This window comes from Chiloscyllium punctatum, chromosome 34 (genome assembly GCF_047496795.1).
Source record: "Chiloscyllium punctatum isolate Juve2018m chromosome 34, sChiPun1.3, whole genome shotgun sequence".
Lineage (NCBI taxonomy): Eukaryota > Metazoa > Chordata > Chondrichthyes > Orectolobiformes > Hemiscylliidae > Chiloscyllium > Chiloscyllium punctatum.
Genome location: NC_092772.1, coordinates 48,406,637 through 48,431,677, shown reverse-complemented (window position 1 = coordinate 48,431,677; position 25,041 = coordinate 48,406,637). Strand labels below are relative to the sequence as shown.

At 46.0% G+C, this 25,041-nt stretch overlaps 1 protein-coding gene across 1 annotated transcript in view; it reads right to left on the bottom strand.

Annotated features, from left to right (window-relative positions):
• LOC140458822 (sialic acid-binding Ig-like lectin 13) overlaps positions 1-22,309 on the bottom strand; it is a 31,472-nt gene extending 9,163 nt beyond the window's left edge. The window contains exons 1-6 of the mRNA XM_072553476.1: positions 22,242-22,309; positions 21,790-21,870; positions 20,865-21,230; positions 7,461-7,754; positions 4,725-5,006; positions 1,344-1,637 (exon numbers count right to left, since the gene is read on the bottom strand). Coding sequence (XP_072409577.1) covers positions 1,344-1,637; positions 4,725-5,006; positions 7,461-7,754; positions 20,865-21,230; positions 21,790-21,850 — 1,297 coding nt within the window. The 5' untranslated portion in view covers positions 21,851-21,870; positions 22,242-22,309. The remainder of the gene's footprint in view (positions 1-1,343; positions 1,638-4,724; positions 5,007-7,460; positions 7,755-20,864; positions 21,231-21,789; positions 21,871-22,241) is intronic.
• Between the last annotated feature and the right edge of the window lie 2,732 nt (positions 22,310-25,041).

Sequence of the window (25,041 nt, the reverse complement as noted above, 5' to 3'; positions counted from 1 at the left end):
GGTCAGTGCTGAGGGAGTGGGCACTGTCGGAGGGTCAGTGCTGAGGGAATGGGCACTGTCGGAGGGTCAGTGCTGAGGGAGTGCCACACTGTCAGAGTGTCAGTGCTGAGGGAGTGGGCACTGTCAGAGTGTCAGTGCTGAGGGAGTGGGCACTGTCAGAGGGTCAGTGCTGAGGGAATGGGCACTGTCGGAGGGTCAGTGCTGAGGGAGTGCTGCATTGTAGGAGGGTCAGTGATGAGGGAGTGCCGCACTGTCGGAGGGTCAGTGATGAGGGAGTGCCGCACTGTCGGAGGGTCAATGCTGAGGGAGTGGGCACTGTTGGACGGTCAGTGCTGAGGGAGTGGGCACTGTCGGAGGGTCAGTGCTGAGGGAGTGTACACTGTCGGAGGGTCAGTGCTGAGGGAGTGGACACTGTCGGAGGGTCAGTGCTGAGGGAGTGGGCATTGTCGGAGGGTCAGTGCTGAGGGAGTGCTGCATTGTAGGAGGGTCAGTGATGAGGGAGTGCCGCACTGTCGGAGGGTCAGTGCTGAGGGAGTGGGCACTGTCGGAAGGTCAATGCTGAGGGAGTGGGCACTGTCGGAGGGTCAGTGCTGAGAGAGTGCTGCATTGTAGGAGGGTCAGTGATGAGGGAGTGCCGCACTGTTGGAGGGTCAATGCTGAGGGAGTGGGCACTGTCGGAGGGTCAGTGCTGAGGGAGTGCCGCACTGTCAGAGGGTCAATGCTGAGGGATTAGATTGGATTGGACTGGACTCCCTACAGTGTGGAAACATCATCATTGACAGCCTCTGATGAAGTGGTGGTGGCATGTTTCAACTTTCTATTTATACGTCTGGGATCCATTAGCTACTACCAACAAAACCAATGTCATTTACAAAATACCATGCAAGAACTGTAAAACAAAACCACTACATTGGACAAACAAGCAGGAAACTTGGCACAAGGATACACGAACACCAACTAGTCACCAAAAGACACGACCCACTCTCATTAGTTTCCATACATATAGACAAAGAAGGTCACCACTTTGACTGGGACAACACACAATCTAGACAGATGGAACAAAGACATGCGCGAGAATTCTTAGAGGCATGGCATTCCAGCCAGAACTCCATCAACAACCACATCAATTTAGATTCTAACTACCTTCCCTTGAAAAAAAGAACCGGAAATGACATCATCCATCTTAAGAAATCAAGACCTATAAAGAGAGGCCACACCACCAGCACTTCACCGGAGACTCTCACTGATGATATTACCTCGTCATGGTGATGAAACATCTGAAAACAAACCTTCCAGCTCAGTGAGCTAACTTACGTACATATTGTAACAATGAACAGATGTACCAGCAGTCTCACATTGTACTGTGATGGATAAGGAGCCTTCCACTGTCCCATGTTCATTCTGTGCCACACACTGATAGTCTCCAGTGTCTCGGGGAGCAACGTGAGGAATCTCCATCCACAGCTCATTGTGGGAAGTTGAGCTGTTCATTATGACATCAAGATGTTTCCACGTCAGGTTTGAAGCTGGGAAGCTCTTGACAGAGCAGGTTATCAATGCAGAGTCTCCCTCAGTTATAGTGATTGATGAATCTTTAATCCCATCAAGGGAAGTAATTGTGAGATCCTCTGGCGCATCTAAGAGCAAAGGAAGAAAATGTGAGCAATCACACAGCACAGAGAGACTCCATTGTTCATCTCTCTGAACCTGCTGTCTCTATGGATCTCTGTCACCTTCATCTCCATCTAAGGTGCAATGTCACATTTATAGTAGACACAGACTATGTAAACGTCCATTGTGTGGCATCTGCGTGTGTGCATGAGAGAGAGAGTGTGTGTGTGTGTAGGAGAGTGTATGTGTGTGAGAACGGGTTTGTGGGGAAGTGTGTGTGTGGGAGAGTGCGTGTAAGAATGTGTGTGAGAGAGTGCATGAGAGAATGTGTGCGAAATGTGCGAGAGAGAGTGTTTGAGAGTGTGTTTGTGAGTGTTGAAGTCAGCATTGACTCAAAGGTTGGCAGGATTGCTGTCTCATTACAGAGAGACAATCTGGTGGTGAGGTCACCACATCTCAAGTGAGGGGGACAAGTTTGAGGAGCCGAGACTTTCACAGTAACTGCTGTTGATGCTGGGGGTTGGTTAGCTCAGTTAGCTGGATGCATGGTCGGTGATGTTTACTGAACCAACAGCACAGGTTTAATTCCCACAACAACCGAGTTTATTCTGGGCTTATGTCGTCTCTCCTGGTCCTTAGATACTGCCTGATCTGTTGTGCTTTTTCACTGCCACACTTCTCGACTCTGACTCTCCAGCATCTGCAGTCCTCACTTTCTCCTATTGTGAGAGTGCAGCCTTCTCATCCTCTCCTCTTCCCTGAGGTGTGTTGATCCTCAGGCTAAACTGACCATCAGACATTATGAAAATTCCTGTAATGTTTATTAAACAAGTTTAATGCTGAAAAAGGATGTTTCTAGGCCATCCTGCAGGAGAATGGTTATCCTGGTCGGTCAACACCTCACTGCATATCACACAGACAAAGGGAGTTCTGATGAAGGGCTACTAGACCTGAAACCTCAACTCTGCTTTCTCTCCACAGATTGTCACCAGTAAATGTGCTACAAGGGACTGGTGCTGGGTCCTCAAATGTTCACAATTTCCAGAAATGATTTGAATGAAGGAATTGAACATACAGTAACTAAATTTGTTGTTGACACAAAGATAAGTCGGAAAGTAAGTTCTGAGGAAGACAAACACAACCTACAAAGGATAGAGATAGATGAAGTGAGTAACATACTCGGTCCAATGGGTGAAATTGTCGATTATAGCAGAAAGAATAAAAGGTGACACATTGTAGAGTCATACAGTATGGAAACAGACCAGTCCATGCTGACCTTAATCCCAAACAAAACGAGTCCCATCTGCCTGCGCTTGACCCATATCCCTCCAAACATTTGTTATTCATGCGCTTATCCAAATGTCTTTTCAATGTTGCAGTTATACCCATATCCACCACTTCCTCTCAAAGTTCATTCTACATATGAACCACTCTCAGTGGAAAGGAATCGTCCCCCATGTCTTTCTAAAACCTTTCGCCTTTCACCTTAAAAACATGCCCCCCAGCCTTGAAATTCCCCTCCCTGGGGAAAAGACACCTGCCACTCACCTTATCTCTACCCTCATGATTTTATAAACCTCTGTCAGGTCACTTCTCAACCTCCTACACTCCAGTGAAATAAATCCCAGCCTATCCAGCTCTGCTGATCACTCAAACTGTCCATTCCCGCAACATCCTGGCAAATCTCTTCTGAACCTTCTCCAGCTTGGGAGGGTTCAGCTAGGTGGAATAGTCTGTTCCTAAGCTTTATGTATGACACTCTGAATCTTCCATGTCACACCACTATCACTAAGAGTCCATTCGTCAAACCAATCCTCTCATGCACAATAAAAGATGGTTTCCTCCTTGAATTTGCATTCTTGCAAACTGTCCTGATGAGTGCAAGATGAAAGACTTTAACAAAATATGATTTTTTTCCCCAGCAATACGCAAGCTGTCTACTGCCAAAGAAAGCTATATTTATACAGAAAACAGTTAGGAAACTTTTAAAATAATCAGCAAAACAAAGTTCCAACCTGTTTCATCACACTGTCGTTACAGAGACTCTAATTCCAGAGAAATATCATTCTCTTTCAGCTCTTTAAGTCATTAGTTTATTAACTTTGTTTACTCTGAAGTCTGGTGTTTATTCTATGATTCCTTCTCACGTCTGCTGGCCTTAAGTCTCTCAAAGTTATGGAGGCCTGAACCTGCTCAATCTAAACACTTGATGCTTTTTACTCAAACTCTCCTGGATAAGAAGCTTCACAGAATAGAAACCCCTTCTGCTGAGCTGATTGTTTGCACTGGATCTGCTGTCAAGAGAAGCTGTTCAACTTTCTGAATTCAACTCTGCTGTGTCTCTGCTCTGATGTCAAAACTAAACAGAGAGCCTTGATATATTTACCTTGCCTGTTATAAACTAAACAGTACAACCATTTCATGCATGGTGGCTCAATGGTTAGCACTGCTGCCTCAGAGCACCAGGGTCCTCGGTTCAATTCCAGCCTCAGGGGACTGTCTGTCTAGAGTTTGCACATTCTCCCTCTATCTGCGTGGGTTTTCTCTGGGTGCTCTGGTTTCCTCCCACAGTCCAAAGAAATGTAGGCCAGGTGAATTGACCATGCTAAATTGCCCAAAGGGTTAGCTGCGTTATTCAGAGAGAAATGGGTCTGGGTGGGTTACTCTTCGGAGGGTGGGTGTGGACTTGTTGGGCTGAAGGGCCTGTTTCCACACTGTCAGGAATCTAATCTACCACGACAACGGCAGTTCCAGGCCATCACTGCAGTCCCATGATTTGTTGGAATTAACACTGTGACCTCACTGTTGCAAATTGATATTCTGGTTTTGTAAATAAACAAGCTCGTCGGAGAACTGACCCATACCCATGGATCGCTGTTTCCAAATAATGAAAGTAATGCAAACATTGGACAAGATTCATGTCACTTTGTGTGTGTGTGTGTGTGTGTGTGTGTGTGTGTGCGCGTGTGTGTGTGCGTGTGTGTGTGTGTGTGTGTGTGCGCGTGCGTGCACATTGAGGTCTGGTCCATTAATCTGTTCTTCATCCCTGTATTTGTGTGTTTTCACTTGTCCCTCCACCTGTGTCAGAGAGATTGAAGTCTGTGCACACTCACATTCCACAATGATAGTGACGGAGCCTTCCATTGTTCCATGTTCATTCTCTGCCACACACTGATAGTCTCCAGCCTCCTTGGATGTAACTTTAGGAATCACCAACCTTAGCTCATTGCTGGAACTTGTTCTAGTTATTATGGCATTAAGATGTCTCCACATCAGGTTAGACGCTGGGTAACTCCTGACAGAGCAGATTATCATTGCAGACTCCCCCTGGATTTTATTGATTGATGAATCTTTCATCCCATTGGGGGAAGAAATTGTGAGACCCTCTGGTGCATCTAAAAAGAAAGGAAGAGAATATTGTCAGCAATCCCAGGACAGAGCAAGACTCGATTGAATACCCACAGATTGTGAAAGGTATAATATCAATCCGTGTTCTTTTGACACAAAGTATGTCATCCAGGTAGACACTATAGTTCAATACGAGGGGTTACAGCAAACTCATACGGTCAGCATACAGGGAGCACAATAGTGCCGCACTATGGGAGGGTCAGTGCTGAGGGAGTGCCGCACTGTCGGAGGGTCAGTGCTGAGGGAGTGGGCACTGTCGGAGGGTCAGTGCTGAGGGAGTGGGCACTGTCGGAGTGTCAGTGCTGAGGGAGAGCCGCACTGTCGAGGGTCAGTGCTGAGGGAGTGGGCACTGTCGAAGGGTCAGTTCTGAGGCAGTGCCGTACTGTCGGAGGGTCAGTGGTGAGGGAGTGGGCACTATCGAAGGGTCAGTTCTGAGGCAGTGCCGTACTGTCGGAGGGTCAGTGCTGAAGGAGTGCCGCGCTGTCGGAGGGTCAGTGCTGAGGGAGTGCCGCGCTGTCGGAGGGTCAGTGCTGAGTGAGTGCCGCAATGTCGGAGGGTCAGTGCTGTGGGAGTGGGCACTGTCGAAGGGTCAGTTCTGAGGCAGTGCCGTACTGTCGGAGGGTCAGTGCTGAGGGAGTGCCGCACTGTCGGAGTGTCAGTGCTGAGGGAGTGCCGCACTGTCGGAGTGTCAGTGCTGAGGGAGTGGGCACTGTCGGAGGGTCAGTGCTGAGGGGGTGCTGCACTGTCGGAGGGTCAGTGCTGAGGGAGTGGGCACTGTCGGAGGGTCAGTGCTGAGGGAGTGCCGCACTGTCGGAGGGTCAGTGCTGAGGGCGTGCCGCACTGTCGGAGGGTCAGTGCTGAGGGCGTGCCGCACTGTCGGAGGGTCAGTGCTGAGGGAGTGGGCATTGTCGGAGGGTCAGTGATGAGGGAGGGCCGCACTGTTGGAGGGTCAGTGCTGAGGGAGGGCCGCACTGTCAGAGGGTCAGTGCTGAGGGAGTGCCGCACTGTCGAAGGGTCAGTGCTGAGGGTGTGCCGCATTGTCGGAGGGTCATTGCTGATGGAGTGGGCATTGTCGGAGGGTCAGTGCTGAGGGAGTGCCGCATTGTCGGAGGGTCAATGCTGAGGGAGTGGGCTCTGTCAGAGGGTCAGTGCTGAGGGAGTGGGCACTGTCAGAGGGTCAGTGCTGAAGGAGTGGGCACTGTGAGGGTCAGAGCTGAGGGAGTGCCACACTGTCGGAGGGTCAGTGCTGAGGGAGGGCCGCACTGTCAGAGGGTCAGTGCTGAGGGAGTGGGCACTGTCGGAAGGCCAGTGCTGAGGGAGTGCCGCACTGTCGGAGGGTCAGTGCTGAGGGAGTGGGCACTGTCAGAAGGTCAGTGCTGAGGGAGTGCCACACTATCGGAGGGTCAGCGCTGAGGGTGTGGGCACTGTCGGAAGGCCAGTGCTGTGGGAGTGCCACACTGTCGGAGGGTCAGTGCTGAGGGAGGGCCGCACTGTCAGAGGGTCAGTGCTGAGGGAGTGCCGCACTGTCGAAGGGTCAGTGCTGAGGGCGTGCCGCATTGTCGGAGGGTCATTGCTGATGGAGTGGGCATTGTCGGAGGGTCAGTGCTGAGGGAGTGCCGCATTGTCAGAGGGTCAGTGCTGAGGGAGTGGGCACTGTCAGAGGGTCAGTGCTGAGGGAGTGGGCACTGTCAGAGGGTCAGTGCTGAAGGAGTGGGCACTGTCGGAGGGTCAGAGCTGAGGGAGTGCCACACTGTCGGAGGGTCAGTGCTGAGGGAGGGCCGCACTGTCGGAGGGTCAGTGCTGAGGGAGTGGGCACTGTCAGAAGGCCAGTGCTGAGGGAGTGCCGCACTGTCGGAGGGTCAGTGCTGAGGGAGTGCCACACTGTCGGAGGGTCAGTGCTGAGGGAGTGGGCACTGTCGGAGGGTCAGTGCTGAGGGAGTGGGCACTGTCGGAGGGTCAGTGCTGAGGGAGTGCCACACTGTCGGTGGGTCAGTGCTGAGGGAGTGGGCACTGTCGGAGGGTCAGTGCTGAGGGAGTGCCGCACTGTCGGAGGGTCAGTGCTGAGGGAGTGCCGCACTATCGGAGGGTCAGTGCTGAGGGAGTGCCGCACTATCGGAGGGTCAGTGCTGAGGGAGTGGGCACTGTCGGAAGGCCAGTGCTGAGGGAGTGGGCACTGTCGGAGGGTCAGTGCTGAGGGAGTGGGCACTGTCGGAAGGTCAGTGCTAAGGGAGTGGGCACTGTCGGAAGGTCAGTGCTAAGGGAGTGGGCACTGTCGGAGGGTCAGTGCTGAGTGTGTGGGCACTGTCGAAGGGTCAGTGCTGAGGGAGTGGGCACTGTCAGAAGGTCAGTGCTGAGGGAGTGGGCACTGTCGGAAGGTCAGTGCTAAGGGAGTGGGCACTGTCGGAAGGCCAGTGCTGAGGGAGTGCTGCGTTGATACTTACATTGCACTGTCAGTACGAAGGTCTGCTCTGATGAAACTGTTGAATAACTCACTCTGCAGATTAGAGTTTGTCCCTGGTGTCTGAGTGATGGTGTCAGGCTCAGAACAGAAATATAGGTCAGAGTGACACCACGCTGAGTTATAGTGTTTGAGACTGATCCACGTACGATGGTAGGAGTGTCCCAGGTTAGGGTGGGTGCTGTTCCACTGCATATTGTGTTGAAAGTGCACCTTAATCTCACAAGCTTTCCTGCAATAATTTGCACAGGGAATATTGCGGGTTTATCTGTAAAATCTAACAGACAGTGAGAGGATAAATATATTTTCAGTAACTATAACATGAAGCAGCTGCTGAAATAGAAATCACAGTCCCACAACTGAAAGCAAGTTTATAATGATGACATTAGACATGAGAGTTTACAATGATCTGAAAATAATGTCATCCTTTTAGGCAGTGTATCTGTTCCTCAGCTTAATACACTTTCATTCCAAAACACTGGGATGGAGGAGCTGACCAGAGGTTGGTGTTCACTGGTTTATCACGGTCTGAGAGACTGGCCTGTTTATTTCATTCCTGTGTATGGGAGCTTGCTTTTCTCAAATATGCTTCGATGTTTCCTATAGAACAGCGGCACTACAATTATTATTTCACTGCATTTAATTCAATTTGGGGCATTCTGAGCTGGTGAAAAGCGCTACAGAAAAGCAAGTCTATGTTTTGCATTATAGCCCTGTTCGACATGATGAACTGCTTCATTTCCTTATTCCTCCTCTGGTCATATGATTAGAACTTAATTCACCAGATGATATTGTATGTATCATCAAACTGCATAAAGATCAATATCAAAAACAAGTCTTCCAGTTTGCTTAAATTAGTCAAGTTATTGCAAAGAATCTTACACAACCAAAGATCAAAATGATGTTAGCAAAAGGCTTAATATGTGGAAATATCACACACACACACACACACACACACACACAGACACACAGACACACACACACACACACACAGACACACTCACACACAGACACACACAGACACACACACACACACACACACTCACACACACACACAGACACACACAAAAACACACACACACACACTCACACACACACACACACAGACACACACACAAACACACACACACACACTCACACACACACACACACACAGACACACACACACACACACAGACACACAGACACACTCACACACACACACACTCACACACACACACACACACACAAACACACAAACACACACACACTCACACACACACACACACACACACACACACACTCACACACACACTCACACAGACACACACACAGACACACAGAGACACACACACACACACAAACACACAAACACACACACACACACACACTCACACACACACACCAAAGTGTTACCTTAGAAATATCTTGGTCAAGTAACAGCTACATTTGAAAAATATAATTAGTAATAGATTGTCCCAAGTGTTGATCTGTAGCCAACGTTGCTTTCCACACAACCTGCTTGCACTAGGCTGTATTGTGGATCAGTTATTTCTGATTGAGGAGTGTTTTTTCTGGAAACAACAGTGTAGTTTCTATCATAAATTAACCAGGAAGAGTGCACCAATATTCATGTCCCAGTATTCTACAAGCCATCACCAAATGTATACGTTTTCAATTTGAGCACCAATTTGCCTGACTGATGACTGAGGACATAGAACCATAGAAGATCGAAGCAGGAGGAGGCCATTTGGCCCTTTAAACCTGCTCGCCCATTCATCACCATCATGGTTTATCATCCAACTCACTAGCCTAATCTTGCTTTTTCCCCATAACCGCTGATCCCATTCGCCCTTAAGTGCTTTATCAAACTGCCTTTTGAATAAATGTTAATTGCATCTATTCTCATTGATAGTTTCTAAGTGCCTTGTTATCACCTCGTTAGCAATAGTCTGTCATATTTGACTCAATACTGTTAAGACAAATACAATTCACATCAAGTTCTGTCATTAACAGAAAATAACTCCTTTTATTTATTACATACTCTACCTTAAAGAAGAGTAGGGAAAAAAATATCTACAATCAACCACTATTCATTTTAAACTATTCACCTTGAACAAACAGACACAAACTTATTCTTGATAAAGACAAACAAAAACCAGATGGTCTGATACAGATATTTTGGGTGGAAAATGAAATAAGACAGGGAAGAAAATTCTGAAAATCTGAACTCCAGATTACAAGTCTGGGTTAAATTGTCTCTCACAGTCTCTTTTGCCTGAGCAATGATGTGCGATTGTCTGTACAATGATGGTCATTCTTCACTTCGACAGCTGATTCAATGGACCTGGTTCTTTCTTATTAGAATGTTTCTTTTAATCTTGTTTTCTTGTCTTTTCAATCACATGGAGAGAGGACAGGGGAGAGAGGGCTGTTTACAATTTGCAGAGTCTGGATGTCTCTGGCTACCCAGCACCTGCAGATTTGTAGCAAACTGCAGCTCAACCCATCCAAGGACTATCGTCAGGAAGTCTTTCCTTAACTCTAAGTATTGCTGACACTGGTGACACAAAAGTGACTTGCACAGCTAAACAGGTGCCCCATTTAATTTATCCAAGTTGTAAAACTCAGCAACATAGCAGTGTCTAACTTCCATTTCAGATTATCATTCAAAAAGTAAAAATATGCGATCCCTTACATTTCCAACTTCTCATTTAAGAACCACGCACACGTGCTGATGAGACTTCCCAGTGTTCTTTCACATGACAAACTATAGAACCATAGAAACACAGAAGATAGGAGCAGGAGGAGGCCATTCAGCCCTTCGTGCCTGCTCCACCATTCATCACCATCATGGCTAATCGTCCAACTCAACAGCTTTCCCCCAAAACCTTTGACCCCATTCACCCCCAATGTTATATCCAGCCACCTCCTGAATACATTCAATGTTCTGACATCAGCTTCTTCCCATGGTAATGAATCCCACAGGCTCCCACTCTCTGGGTGAAGACATGTCTCTGCATCTGCATCCTAAATGGCCCATCCTGAATCCTCAAACTGTGACTCCACCCCCCACCCCCGGGCTCTGGACACACCCACCATCGGGAACATCCTCCCTGTATTGAACCTGTGTAGTCCTGTTAGAATTTTATAAGTCTCTCTGAGATCTCGATGATGAAAGGACTTTCAGGAAAAAGAGAGCAGACACAAAGGCTACTTCTGCAGTGGGATTTTCTTGTTCAAGGTATTAATATTTGTCCAGTTGATCACCCTCTGAATGAAGATTTTTGGTGACACATTGTAGTAATACTTACCCATATGTTCAACTTCAAAAACAAAGACATAAATGGAGGTTGCGAACATGGTGGACAATGGAGACATTGGAGGCTCAGTTCATTAAGAGGTGACATTGTTGTGGTAATGCCACTGGACTAGGAATCATGATAAAACCTATTTAATGAATAAGATGAATCTAGATGCCAAAACAGAGGAAAAGAAATATAGGTTAATTCTGTGAAGATTTATGTTAAAATGGTCAGAAAGTCATTCTGGAGCAGTGACCTAATTTTATGGATCAGACCAGATCCCCTCAAAATATTTTAAGAAGGGAGCCTAGACCCTAACTTTTTCTCATTTTAAAGGAATATATAATGTGATGTGTTCCCGAAGCAATCTGATTGATCAAACTACTTGGACATTAAGCAAAACACAAATTATTTAAACATTATAGTTAAAATACAACGAAAGAAAGAAGAACTTAGAATAATTTAACTCTATTGGGAACTTAACAGAATAATAGATTTAGTAATGATTACTAATGAACTGTTCCAATATAGTAACATCCTGTAAAAACAGCCCTTGGCACAAAGGCAAATTCAGAAAGATAGATTTGTCTCCTGGTTAACCCAGCAGCAGAGAGAAGCTCCAGCTTCTCGCTATAACTGAGAGAGGGAAACAATGGTTTCACCTTCTTCAAAACTCCAGCAACTTCTGCCTTGTTGAGACTCCGATAGCAGCTGTTGACAGGTAATCCTACAAACTAAAAAAAACTAGAAACTCCTGTGTGTGAAAGCTGGCCACACCCATCCAGGCTGCTTCTATTGCTCCACATTAAAACTCCCCAAGGCCTCACAAACTGTTTACTTTATTGGTATTCCAAAATAGACAGCTCATTACCTCTGTCTTAAAGCCTCTCCTTAAAAAAAGCCTAGGGCAAGATCACCGCAGATTCATCACACCTAAATTCCAAGCAGAGAACAGGTAAAAGCCTGGATGATCCCTGACTGTGTTAATGGAATAAGATATTTGTCACTTTGAGTTCATGATAGGTTGTGGAAACAGAGCAAAGCCATTAGTTTTGTTCTGACTTCAGTTTAGAAGGAAACAAGACTTTGACTGAAAGGGAACAGATTTATGCAAAGCAGGATATTTTTGTTTCTCCAGCAATTTCTGTTTTTGATTCAGCATGCAGTTTTTAATTTTATTTTCAGTTCAGTGAAAACCAGTCACATTGGTAACCTTGTTTTTAGTATATGAAGCTTCCGAGCCAGGAGAGTTTGGGATAGAAATTGTTAGGCTGTGCGAATTTAAAAAGTGGCCCATTAGAATTGTGGAAGGTTCATGCCACTGAAAGGAATTGTAAAATTGTCTTAATGTTTTGGTTTAAAGATAAATAGAAACTTGAAGAGTTGAGATAGGAGTGTAACTCCTCTAGATTTGAGCTGCTGTAACAGAGTGTTGGGAAACAGGTTGACACATTGTTTTGTAACTGCAACAGAGGCATTGATAAATTGTTTTTTAAAAAATGTGTAATAACCAGATGTTCCATTGTTAAAGAATGTCTGAAGCCTCATGTGACTATGTTTCCGTGACTAACCAACACATTAACCAGTTTCAAATCATTAAACTTACGATCCATCAAGCCAGGGAGCAGACTTGTCATGTGATGCAATCAGATGCGATTGTAACCAAATCCAGAGCTCCAAGATAATGTTCCAGGGACATGGGCTCAAATCCCACCATTTGAAATGGATTCAGAATAAACATGGCATTAAAGCTAGCCCAATGATGACTGGTCATGTTACCATGGTTAATTTGTTGTAAAAAGCTATCTGGTTCATGAATATCTTTCAGGGAAGGAAATCTTACCCAGTCTGGTCTACATGTGACTCCAGGCCCACAGCATTACTGACTCTTAAATACTTTCTGAAGTGTTCGAGCAAACCACCCCGTTGTACCAACCTTCTATAAAGCTGAAGTAAAGCAATGATAGAGGGACCACCAGGTATTGACCCAGTCAGACACTGTGTTAGAACAAGCTGTGTTTTGTGTTCGTGTGTAAGCATCACTGTTTGTGTTACTTCCCACTGAGCAATTATAGTACAGCACTTACCAGAAACACGAAGCCGGGTTACAGGATAATAGTGATGACTTGGACCGTTGTCAAATTCTACTTTAAAAAAGTAAGGCCCTGCATCTTCCTGCTTGATGTTGTTTATAATCAGAGAACAGTCGCCATCTTTCAGGTCTCCAGACAGCCAGGTCTGATTGTGGAACCCTCGTGATCCGTGATCGTGACCCTTGGAGTGAAAGGCTATGGGAGTCCGTGACTTCTTGGTCTCTCCATTAAACCAGATTCCACCTCATGGTTGATTTTCCAGACCCGATGGATAATTGTAACGACATGGTATCTGTGCACAGAAACCTTCCTGCACTATCACCTCTTGAGGAGTATTGCCTTTTCACTCTTGTGATGGCCCAGCTGGGCAGAGAAGCAATAGCATTTAACATTGAATGGCTTGTACTAGTCTCCAAATGTACAGGTTAGACTGGATTGTGAATGGTCAATACGGAGGAGGACTCCAAAGAGTTCCAGAGCGTTTTTAATAAACTTGCAGAATTGATTTAGAATTGAATTGTCTCAATAATAAATCTACAGTCCAATATTGTGGTGGAAAAATAAAGAGTTTGCAGCATGTGCTGGAAACAAGTGTCTCAGTGGGGTCAAAGGGTAACATAATGTACAGGACAAAGACACAAGGTGATTAGACAAATATATTCATCAGTAAAAGTTGTGATGTAGGTTGATAAAGTGAATGGACAAATGAAGTATTTGTTCCCAATGCAGGAAATGTGTGTCACCACTAAAAATGGCCACTTTGATGTGTGGTACCCATACCTGAAGTCATACCATTGAATCACACTGTAAGGGTTGTGTACCTGGCTTTGGGGAAATGTAAACTGGAAGTTGGAAGTTTTTGGATACTGCTACATTGCAAAGAATCAATCAGTTACCTTTCTGTTAAGTCTGTCCTCGGCCTATGGGCTTATTCTGGAAATCAACAACTCAAATCTCCCAAGATTACTCACACAAACAAGTTTATTTAGTACTTCAAAAGCCTTAATCCATCAGGCATTATGCTCAGGTCTCCACATGAATTGGATTGCCTGGTTGATTGGATTGTCTAAGTGTTAGACTGGAGTGGATGGTCTCCAACTACTTGATCAAACAATCTACAGAGAATATAGAACATTACAGTGTAGTACAGGCCCTTCGGCCGTTGATGTTGCGTTGACCTGTGGAACCAATCTGAAGCCCATCTATCCTACAGTATTCTATTTTCATCCATATGTTTATCCAACAACCATTTAAATGCCCTTAAAGTTGGCAAGATACTATGTGTGAGTGAGTTAACCATAACCTTGGAGCACCTTCTCATATATCCTTATCTGTGTACACTGCCGGGGTGAACAGTTCTCAATGGGTCCAGTTTTCAGTGGTTGGTTCGTTGACCAATGGTACACGTGTGACACATTTCCTCCACCACTTCCTCTGGCAGCTTATTCCATACATGCACCACCCTCTGCGTGAAACAGTTGCCCCTTAGGTCTCATTTATATCTTTCCCTCTCACCCTAAACCTATGCCCTTGTTCTGGGAAACCTATGCCCACCCCAGGGAAAAGACGTTGTCTATTTATCCTATCCATGCCCCTCGTGATTTTATAAACCTCTATAAGGTCACCCCTCAGCCTCCAACGCTTCAGGGAAAACAGCCCCAGCCTGTTCAGCCTCTCCCTGTCGCTCAGATCCTCCAACCCTGGCAACATCCTTGTAAATCTTTTCTGAACCCTTTCAAGTTTCACAACATCCTTCCGATAGGAAGGAGACCAGAATTGCACACAATATTCCAACAGTGGCCGAACCAATGTCCTGTACAGCCGCAACATGACCTCCCAACTCCTGTACTCAATACTCTGACCAATAAAGGAAAGCATACCAAATGCCTTCTTCACTATCCTGTCTACCTGTGACTCTATTTTCAAGGAGCTATGAATCTGCACTCCAAGGTCTCTTTGTTTAGCAACACTCCCGATGACCTTACCGTTAAGTGTATAAGTCCTGTTAAACTTTGCTTTCCGAAAATGCAGCACCTCACATTTATCTAAGTTAAACTCCACCTGCCACTTCTCAGCCCATTGGCCCATCTGATCAAGATCCTGTTGTACTCTGAGGTAACCTTCTTCGCTGTCCACTACACTTCCTATTATGGATAGGGTAAATAGGCAAAGTCTTTTCCCTAGGGTCGGGGAGTCCAGAACTAGAGGGCATAGGTTTTAGGGGAAGAGGGGAAAGATATAAAAGAGACCAAAGGGACAACTTTTTCACGCAAAGGGAACACGCAAACATGTATGGAATGAGCTGTCAGAGGATGTGGTGGAGGCAGGTACAATTGCAATATTTAAGAGGCATTTGGATGGGTATATGAATAGGAAGGGTTTGGAGGGATATGGACCAGGTGCTGGCAGGTGGGACTAGATTGGGTTGGGTTATCTGGTCAGCATGGATGGGTTGGAGTTAAGGGTCTGTTTCCATGCTGTACATCTCTATGACTCTATCTAATCTTGCTAATCAGTCTCCCATGGGGAACCTTGTTCAATGCCTTATTGAGGTCACAGCTACTGCTCTGCCCTCATCAATCCTCTGTTACTTCTTCAAAAACTCAATCAAGTTTGTGAGACATGATTTCCCATGCACAAAACCATGTTGACTATCCCTAATCAGTCCTTGCATTTCCAAATACATGTACATCCTGTCTCTCAGGATTCCCTCCAACAACTTGCCCACCACCGATGTCAGGCTCATTGGTCTATAGTTCCCTGACTTGTCCTTACCACCCTTCTTAAACAGTGGCACCACATTAGCCAAATTCCAGTCTTCCGGCACCTCACCTGTGACTATCGATGATACAAATATCTTGGCAAAAGGCCCAGCAATCACTTCTCCAGCTTCCCACAGAATTCTAGAATACACCTGATCAGATCCTGTGGATTTATCCACTTGTATGCGTTTCAAGACATCCAGCACTTCCTCCCTGTAATGTGGACGTTTTTCAAGATTTCACCGTCTATTTCCCTACATTCTATATCTTCCGTGTTCTTTTCCACAGTAAACGCTGATGCAAAATACTCTTTTATTTTCTCCCCCATCTCCTGCGGCTCCACACAAAGGCCGCCTTGCTGATCCTGGAGGGGCCCTATTCTCTCCCTAGTTATCCTTTTGTCCTTAATATATTTGTAAAACCCTTTGGATTCTCCTTAACTCTGTTTGCCAAAGCTATTGCATGTCCCCTTTTTGTCCTCCCGATTTCCCCCTTAAGTATACTCCTACTGTCTTTATACCCTTCTGAGGATTCACTCGATCTATCCTGTCTATACCTGACATATGCTTCCTTCTTTGTCTTAACCAAATCCTCAATTTCTTTCATCATCCAGCATTTGCTATGCCTTCCAGACTTTCCTTTCACCCTGACAGGAATATATTGACTCTGTATTCTTGTTATCTCATTTTTGAAGGCTTCCCTTTACCTGCGAACATCTGCTCCTAATCAGTTTTTGAAAATTCTTGCCTAATACTGTCAAGATTGGTCTTCCTCCAAGTTAGAACTTCAACTTTTAGATCTGGTCTATCTTTTCCCATCACTATTTTAAAACTAATAGAATTATGGTCGCTGGCCCCAAAGTGCTCTCTCACTGACAGCTCAGTCACCTGCCCTGCCTTATTTCCCAAGTGTAGGTCAAGTTTTGCACCTTCTCTAGTAGGTACATCCACATACTGAATCAGAAAATTGTCTTGTACACACTTAACACTATGGCAGCCCCAGTCTATGATTGGAAAGTTGAAATCCCCTACCATAACCACCGTATTAGTCTTATAAATAACTGAGATCTTACAAATTTGTTTCTCAATTTCCCTCTGTCTGGAGGAACCTCGATTATCTGAATATCAATTATCTGAATTTCGGATTACCTGAACAAAATCTCAAGCTTCCATAAAAACACTGCATCAAAGACGTAAGTGAATTCGAATTCCTGTACTGAAGAACATGTGAAAATGCTGACAACAAAGAAACACAAGTGTCTCAAGCAGCAGCGACTGTTTTTTTAACGTAAGGGTTAGTTACACAGCCCTATGCAAAAGTAATTGCTTTATTCCCATCACTTTACTGGGCCGTTCATGAAAATAAAAGGCAGCTCCTGTCTTTCTATCTCGACACTGAGTTCACCACAAACTGATAAATGCTCTTGTGATTGTAGAAACTGCTCGGGACCTTGCTAAATACTGGAATTTCATATTTTTATGTGATGGTAAGGGTTTAGTCTTTCTCAGTTTCACCTGCAATTTGCAAAATACAAAGATTAGGTTATTTACATAGCGGACTCATCAAAACTACAGATTTAAACAAATTCTCTGGTAGAGCACAGCGTTGGATCAGTATGGCTTCCCTTGTTTAAGGTCAAATCGATTATCCAAATAATCAATGATCCGAACAAAATACTGCCCTCCTGTGTTGTTTGGATAATCGAGGTTCCTCTGTACTACCTCTGACAGCCCTTTCCACTCACCACCCTCTGTGTGAAGATGTTGCCCCACTGGTTGCTTTTCTATCTCTCACCCTCGCCTGTAGTCGTAAACCCTCCCTACCATGGGAAAATGCTGTTGACTCCCTACCTTATCCGTGCCTCATGATTCTATAGACCTCCATTGCAGGCAGGCACTACTTTAAATGTGGTCTCGCCATCGATTGTACAGCCATTGTACAGCTGCAATAAGACATCCCATCTCCGATACTCAATGCTCTGACCGGCGAAAGCAAGCATGCAGGAACCCTTCTTCACCTCCCTGTCTACCTGTGACGCCACTTTCAAGGAGCTATGAACCTGTACCCCTCAACCGCTTTGTTCTATTAACACTCTCTAGGCCCTACCATTGACTGTGTAAGCCCTGTCCTGGTTTGCTTTACCAAAATGCTACACCTCACATTTACTAAATTAAACCCCATCTGCTATTCCTCAGCCCACTGTCTAGTTAATCAAGATACCAGTCCCATGATATCCTGGTTATTTTGTTAGCATTATATTTAGCAGTTCTCCATCCTTGACTGTTAGACTTTGGATTCCAGTAAGCTTACTTCCACCTTTAGGTCTATGTATTATTCTTTATGTTTATTCAGCATATCCCACTTCCTTGTCCCTTGATAGCCACTTGCTTTGTTCATATTGCTCTATGAATAATTCCTTTCCTCTCCATGGGCTGGTTCATGTATGGTTGATGAACTGTGTAATGCTCACTTACAACACTCAAAAGTTAAAATGTAATTGGGGTGGTATTCACTTGTAGCTCACACAGGTCATGTAACCTTTGGAGAAACGGGACTTGATCATTTTGTGGGACACACTGGCACCAGGTGGATTTGAGTTAAACAATAACTATTTCATCACAGTTTTTATAGTTAGGTTAGAGTTTTTCAAAATGGAAAGCAAGTGATGTGGCAGAATTCCTTCTCTCAGAGGGTAGTAAAACTGTGGAATTTTTCAAAACATAACAATGAGGAGCAGACGTCGGCCATTCAGCCCCTCAGGTCTGCTCCACCATTTAATACAACCAGGACTGATCTCATCTTTGTTGAAAATGTGTTGCTGGAAAAGCGCAGCAGGTCAGGCAGCATCCAAGGAGCAGGAGAATCGACGTTTCGGGCATCAGCCCTTCTGTAGAGGGAGGAAGAGAGCTTCTTCAAGGAAGGCATCCTTGCAAGAGGATTCACAGTAGGTTAAAATCAACGAGGAGAAAGTGAGGACTGCAGATGCTGGAGATCAGAGCTGAAAATGTGTTGCTGGAAAAGGGCAGCAGGTCAGGCAGCATCCAAGGAGCAGGAGAATCGACGATGATCTCATCTTTGTGTCAACTCCACTTCCCTCCATCACCCTTTAGCTCATTACTAATGGGAAATCTCCTTCTTTAATTTATTCAGTGTCCTGGTGAACACCATACTCTGGGGCAAATTCACGACCCTTTGAGATTCATGATCCTCATCTCGGTTTGAAATCTGCCAGCCCTCGGCCTAATGCTATGGCCTCTCATAGGTCTGCAGGGCGGAAGATGAGGTGCTCTTCCTCCAGCTGTCATATTGCTATGGTCTAGCGATGGAGGAGTCCTACTTGCGGAACGTTTTAGAGAACACCTCTGGGACACCCGGACCAACCAACCCAACCACCCCGTAGCTCAACACTTCAACTCCCCCTCCCACTCCACCAAGGACATGCAGGTCCTTGGACTCCTCCATCGCCAGACCATAGCAACACGACGGTTGGAGGAAGAGCGCCTCATCTTCCGCCAAGGAACCCTCCAACCACAAGGGATGAACTCAGATTTCTCCAGTTTCCTCATTTCCCCTCCCCCCACCTTGTCTCAGTCAAATTCCTCGAACTCAGCACCGCCTTCCTAACCTGCAATCTTCTTCCTGACCTCTCCGCCCCACCCCCAGTCCGGCCTATCACCCTCACCTTAATCTCCTTCCACCTATCGCATTTCCAACGCCCCTCCCCCAAGTCCCTCTTCCCTACCTTTTATCTTAGCCTGCTGGACTCACTTTCCTCATTCCTGAAGAAGGGCTCATGCCTGAAACGTCGATTCTCCTGCTCCTTGGATGCTGCCTGACCTGCTGCGTTTTTCCAGCAACACATTTTCAGCTCTGATCTCCAGCATCTGCAGTCCTCACTTTCTCCTAGATGATCAGATTGACCATGATCTCATTGAATGATGAAGCCAACTCCATGGCTGAATGCCCCTACGTCTTATGGAATTATGATCATTCCAAAAATAGTTTCAATGCTCTGGCCCTGATTACCTTATTTATATTTATTTAGAATTCCAGCCCTTTGCTGTTGGATGCATATTCAAAACGACCATTCCAATTTTGCAGCTACGCCCACACAGAACTCCTTGTGGAGATGGCATTGGTCACAAAAACAAACAAACAAACCAACCAGACATTAGTGATTCTATATCGAGGGATAAAATGGAAAAGTCAGGGAGCGATGTGAAACTTGCCATGAACCTTGGTCAGGCTACACCTGGGATACTGGGCGCAGCGCTGGTCTCTATATGACAAAAAGGATATGGAGGGACTGGGGAGAGTGTCAAACTGATTGGCCAGGATGATCCCAAAATGCAGGAGTGGACCAATCAGGAGTGGAGGAAAAGATTGGCTCTGTTTTCTCTTGGAAGACATGGTTGACGTTGACCTGATGGAGAAGTTTTAATTTCAGAGAGAGTTTGGTCAGGGAGCTGATGACCTAGTGGTTTATCAGTGGACTATTAATCCAGAGACTCAGGTAAAGTTCTGGAGACTTGGGCTTGAATCCTGCCATGACAGATGGTGGAATTTGAATTCAATTTTTAAACACTGGAGTTAAGAATCTTATGGTGACCCTGAACCCATTGCCAAATTTTTGGGAAAAAAAACCCCATCTGGTTCACTAATGTCCTTCAGGGAAGGAAATTGCCATCATTACCTGGTCTGGCCGACATGTGACTCCAGACTCACAGCAATATAGTTGACACTTAATGACCCTCTGGGCAATGAATGCTGGCTTAGCCAATCTTGTTAATGTATTTAAAAAACACACAGACTTATGGGAGCTGAAGACCAGAACTAGGGCTGTCAACATCAGACCATCACTAATAAATCCAATCAGGAATTGGGGAGGAAATTCTTTAATCAGAGAGGGCGGGGATTCCATATTTCAAGGATTACTGAATTGCTTTTGATGCTTTATGGAATGTCCTGCAGTGGTGAAAGGCACTATAAAAATGCAAGTCCTTCTTTTGTCTGTATGTCAGTCTTTTAAACAGAATTAAAGAGATGGATGAAGAGGATAACCTGACAGTACAGTTAATACATCAAATTACTGATAGTAAAGGGAGTATTGGATGTTCCTTTAGGATGGAACTGGAAGCTATCACCAGGCTATCGATAATCAGACACTGGGTTACAGTAAGCTGTGTTTGTGTTATTTCTCATTGACTGCTGGATGTGAATTGTTGAGTAATTATTGCACAGCACGTACCAGAAACTTGAAGCCAGGTTGAAGGTTTGAATCCATATTTTTCCTTTTCGTTAAATTCCACTTTGAAATAATAAAATCCTGAATCTTCCCATCTGATGTTGTTTATGGTCAGGGAACAGTCTCCATTTTTCAGGTCTCCAGACAGCTGGGTCCGATGGCGGAACTGAGTTCCCTCATAACTCCGAGATTGGGAATGAAAGGCTGTCCTCCACTGTCTCCATCTTGTTTTATAAAACCAGATTCCGACTCGTGGTTGATTTGCCAGATATGATGGATAACTGTAATTACATGGAATCTGAGCACAGGAACCTTTCTGCGCTGTCACCTTACGAGGACTGTGCAATTTCCACTCTTGTGCCAGTCCAGCTGGGGAGACAAATAACAGTATTTAGCACTGGATAGCCTGTAGATCCATTAGGCTCGATATCCACCCCCTCCATTACTGTTACACAGTGGCTGCAGTGTGAACCATCTACGGGACACACAGAAACTCCCCAAGGTTACACAGCAGATGGAGGGGAATCCTGGACACAGGAGTAGACAGGTTCACCCTACATTGGCTCATGGTCCTCAGGACCCAATTTAATGAGGCCAGTCTTCCACCATGTTTAAAAGGTCATTGTGCACCCTGTCAGGAGATGGCGGTCTGGAGCACAAGTCATGACCTTTGCCCTGAGCACGGTCAAAGTGCTCACTTTGTGGATGAGGGTCACCCATGCCAGAGGGTCATCCATGAGGGTCTGGCAGATAAGGCACACGACCTAGGGTCTGGATGGTATGCTCTTTGGGGGGGGGGGGGGCGGGGGTGGTAGGTGGTGGATTGCTGGGCCGAATGGCCTCCCTCCACACTGTAGCAATTCTACAAAGAACAATCTGTCACAAACACGATAAATCGTAAATCTGTCCGAAATGATGATGGCATTACCTTGGAGGAGGAACAGCAGGAAGTAAGATCCCTTGATCATTGTCTGCTCCAGATATTTCATCAGTTTCTCCCTCGCAGGCTCTGAAAGAGAAAGGAGTTAATGAGACCTCACTCCTCGTCCGAGAGATCAGAACTACTTTTACACAACGTCCTCACTGAAAACTCTAATTCCCTTTGGGGTGACAGGTACTCTGCAAAGCTACAAAATTTCAAACAAGTAAACCAATGAAGGGTTTGCATTTATATAGCACCCTTCATCACTTCACAATGCTCATGTCTCTGCATTTTTCCCAATCTAGAAAGATGCTCCATACTACCGACTTCAACACTAGGCTCCTGAACTTAATATTAAACAGAAATATTTTGAAGCTCCCAATCATCGGAGTCTGTCTTTACAGAGTCACAACATCAGCACAGAATGATGTTGGTCCTGGTGAGCTGCCGTTACTCACCCTGGATCTGTCTGATTGCTTGCCCGGGGACTAAGTGCCAATGCACTCTGCCTGGGCTGAACGGTTCCTTCCTGTGCTGCTCCCCTGTGTATTTAATTCGAAAGGACTGACTGTGTCACTCTGAGTGAGATCAGGAAGTCAGCTCAAAGACAGAAGTCAGCTGTTTAACCGAAATTCAGATCAACTGCTTTGTGTGGCCCTGATTGTTTGAATGCGGCCGTGGGCAGCATTTAATATGGTCTGAGGGGCTGAATGGACTTCCTCCTTATCTTATGTAACAGGTTTGAGATGCTGATTGACCACCGCCCTGTATCCACGTTACAGGATCAAAGAGCAGAGTGGCCACTTTCTAACGTGTGGAAATCCCTTCCCCAGAAAGCACTGGGAATGGGGCCTTCCTGTGTATTCACTGCTGAGTCAGGCAGATGTTTGACTAATGAGGGAGTTGAGGCTCATGAGGAACAGACAGGAAGCTTGAGCAATCAGGTCAGCTAAGAACAAGCTCGAGGGGCCGAATGGCCTGATTCTGCAAGTTGTGTTGTTTTCAAACAGCGACCCAGGAGTAGGCATGCAGACTGGAAACCAATGCAGAGTGGGAGGAGGCATTATCACAGCTCAAGTCTGAACCTAAAGCTCAACAGCTGCCATTCAGTATCTGGGCAGTGTGGTGGCTCAGTGGTTAACATTACTGCCCCATGGACCTGGGTTCAATTCCACCCTTAGGCATTGCTTGAAAGTGGCGACCCAAGTAGACAGGATAGTGAAGAAAGCAGTTGGTATGTTTTCCTTTATGGGTCAGAGCATTGAGTATAGGTGTTGGGACGTCATGTTGCAGCTGTACAGAACATTGGTTCGGACACTTTTGGAATATTGCATGCAATCCTGGTCTCCCTGCTACAGGAAGGATGTTGTGAAACTTGAAAGGGTTCAGAAAAGATTGACAAGGATGTTGCCAGGGTTGGGGGATCTGAGCTACAGGGAGAGGCTGAACAGGCTGGGGCTGTTTTCCCTGGAGCGTCGGAGGCTGAGGGGTGACCTTATAGAGGTTTATAAAATCATGAGGGGCACGGATGGGGTAAATAGACATGATCTTTCCCCTGGGTGGGGGAGTCCAGAACTAGAGGGGCGTAGGTTTAGGGTGAGAGGGGAAAGATATAAAAAGGGACCTCAGGGGCAACTTTTTCACTCAGAGGGTGGTACGTGTCTGGAATGAGCTGCCAGAGGAAGTGGTGGAGGCTGGTACAATTGTAACATTTAAGAGGCATTTGGATGGGTATATGAATAGGAAGGGTTTGGAGGGATATGGGCCAAGTGCTGGGAAATGGGACTAGATTAATTTAGGATATGTAGTCATCATGAACCAGTCTGTTTCTGTGCTGTACATCTTTATGATTATGTGGAGTTTGCACCTTCTCCCTGTGTCTGCGTGGGTTTCCTTCGGGTGCTCTTGTTTCCTGTCACAGGACAAAGATGTTAGGGTGGATTGGCCATACTAAACTGTCCCATAGTGTTCACAGATGTCAGATTAGGGTGGATTGGCCATGGGGAATTGTCCCATAGTGTCCAGGGATTTGATTACTTACAGTGTGGAAACAGGCCCTTCAGGGCAGCAAGTCCACACCGACCCTCCGAAGAGCAACCCACCCAGATGCATTCCCCTACACCTAACACTACAGGCAATTTAGCGTGGCCAATCCACCCTGACCTGCACAACTTTAGACTGTGGGAGGAAACCGGAGCACCCGGAGGAAACCCACGCAGACATGGGGAGAATATACAAACTCCACACAGTCAGTTGCCTGAGACGGGAATTGAACCCGGGTTCTCTGGTGCTGTGAGGCAGCAGTGCTAACCACTGAGCCGCCATGCCACCTTTGATCCTTATGTGCATGTTGGGGGGGGTTAAACATGGAAAATGAGGGGCTACAGGGATGGGGTGGGTCTGGATGTGACCATCTTCAGATAGCTGGTGCAGACCCGATGGGCTGAATGGCCCCAGCCTCTCCTATGGGGATTCTATGAGTAGCCTTGTGCTGATCTAACCCATGGGACCGGGAACTCTGCTGCTACCTGCCTGTTGATGGAGCTGGGGTTAAGGGAGAAGACAGGCCAACGCTCCCCTGGTGGGGGTGTAGGAGCCCAATTCTCCCTGGGGCTCAGAGTGGGGGGGAAGGTGTCTGAGACTTAGGTTTCCCCCAAAAGTCTCCCTGATTCCCACAGAACCTTGGACACCTCTCCCCACTCTCCTCCTCAGCATGTGTAAAGCTGTCACCAAGTTATTGATGATCAGACACTGTCACAATTAGCTGGGTTTTGTGTTAATGTGTGAATGATCGAGTTTGTGTTGTTAGATGTGAATTGTTGTGTAATTATAACACAATCCTTATTGGAAACATGAAGCTGGGTTTCAGGAATGGTTTGGAGATGCCGGTGTTGGACTGGGGTGTACAAAGTTAAAACTCACACAACACCAGGTTCTAATCCAACAGGTTTAACTGGAAGCACTAGCTTTCGGAGTGCTGCTCCTTCATCAGCACTCTGAAAGCTAGTGCTTCCAATTAAACTTGTCAGACTATAACCTGGGGTTACAGGAAAGTACGGTATTTCTTCTTTGATCCCCAGGACCCCGTTCAGTGAAGCCAGTCTTCCACCCAACACAGTGCCTACAAGATGTACCAATTAAGGTACAATCTGTGCTGATTACTGGGAAGGATGATGAACATGGAGTCTTCAGAACTCACACCAATCTCACCATCATGAATCATGAATTAGACACACCTTTTTGTTTGTTCTTCGACCC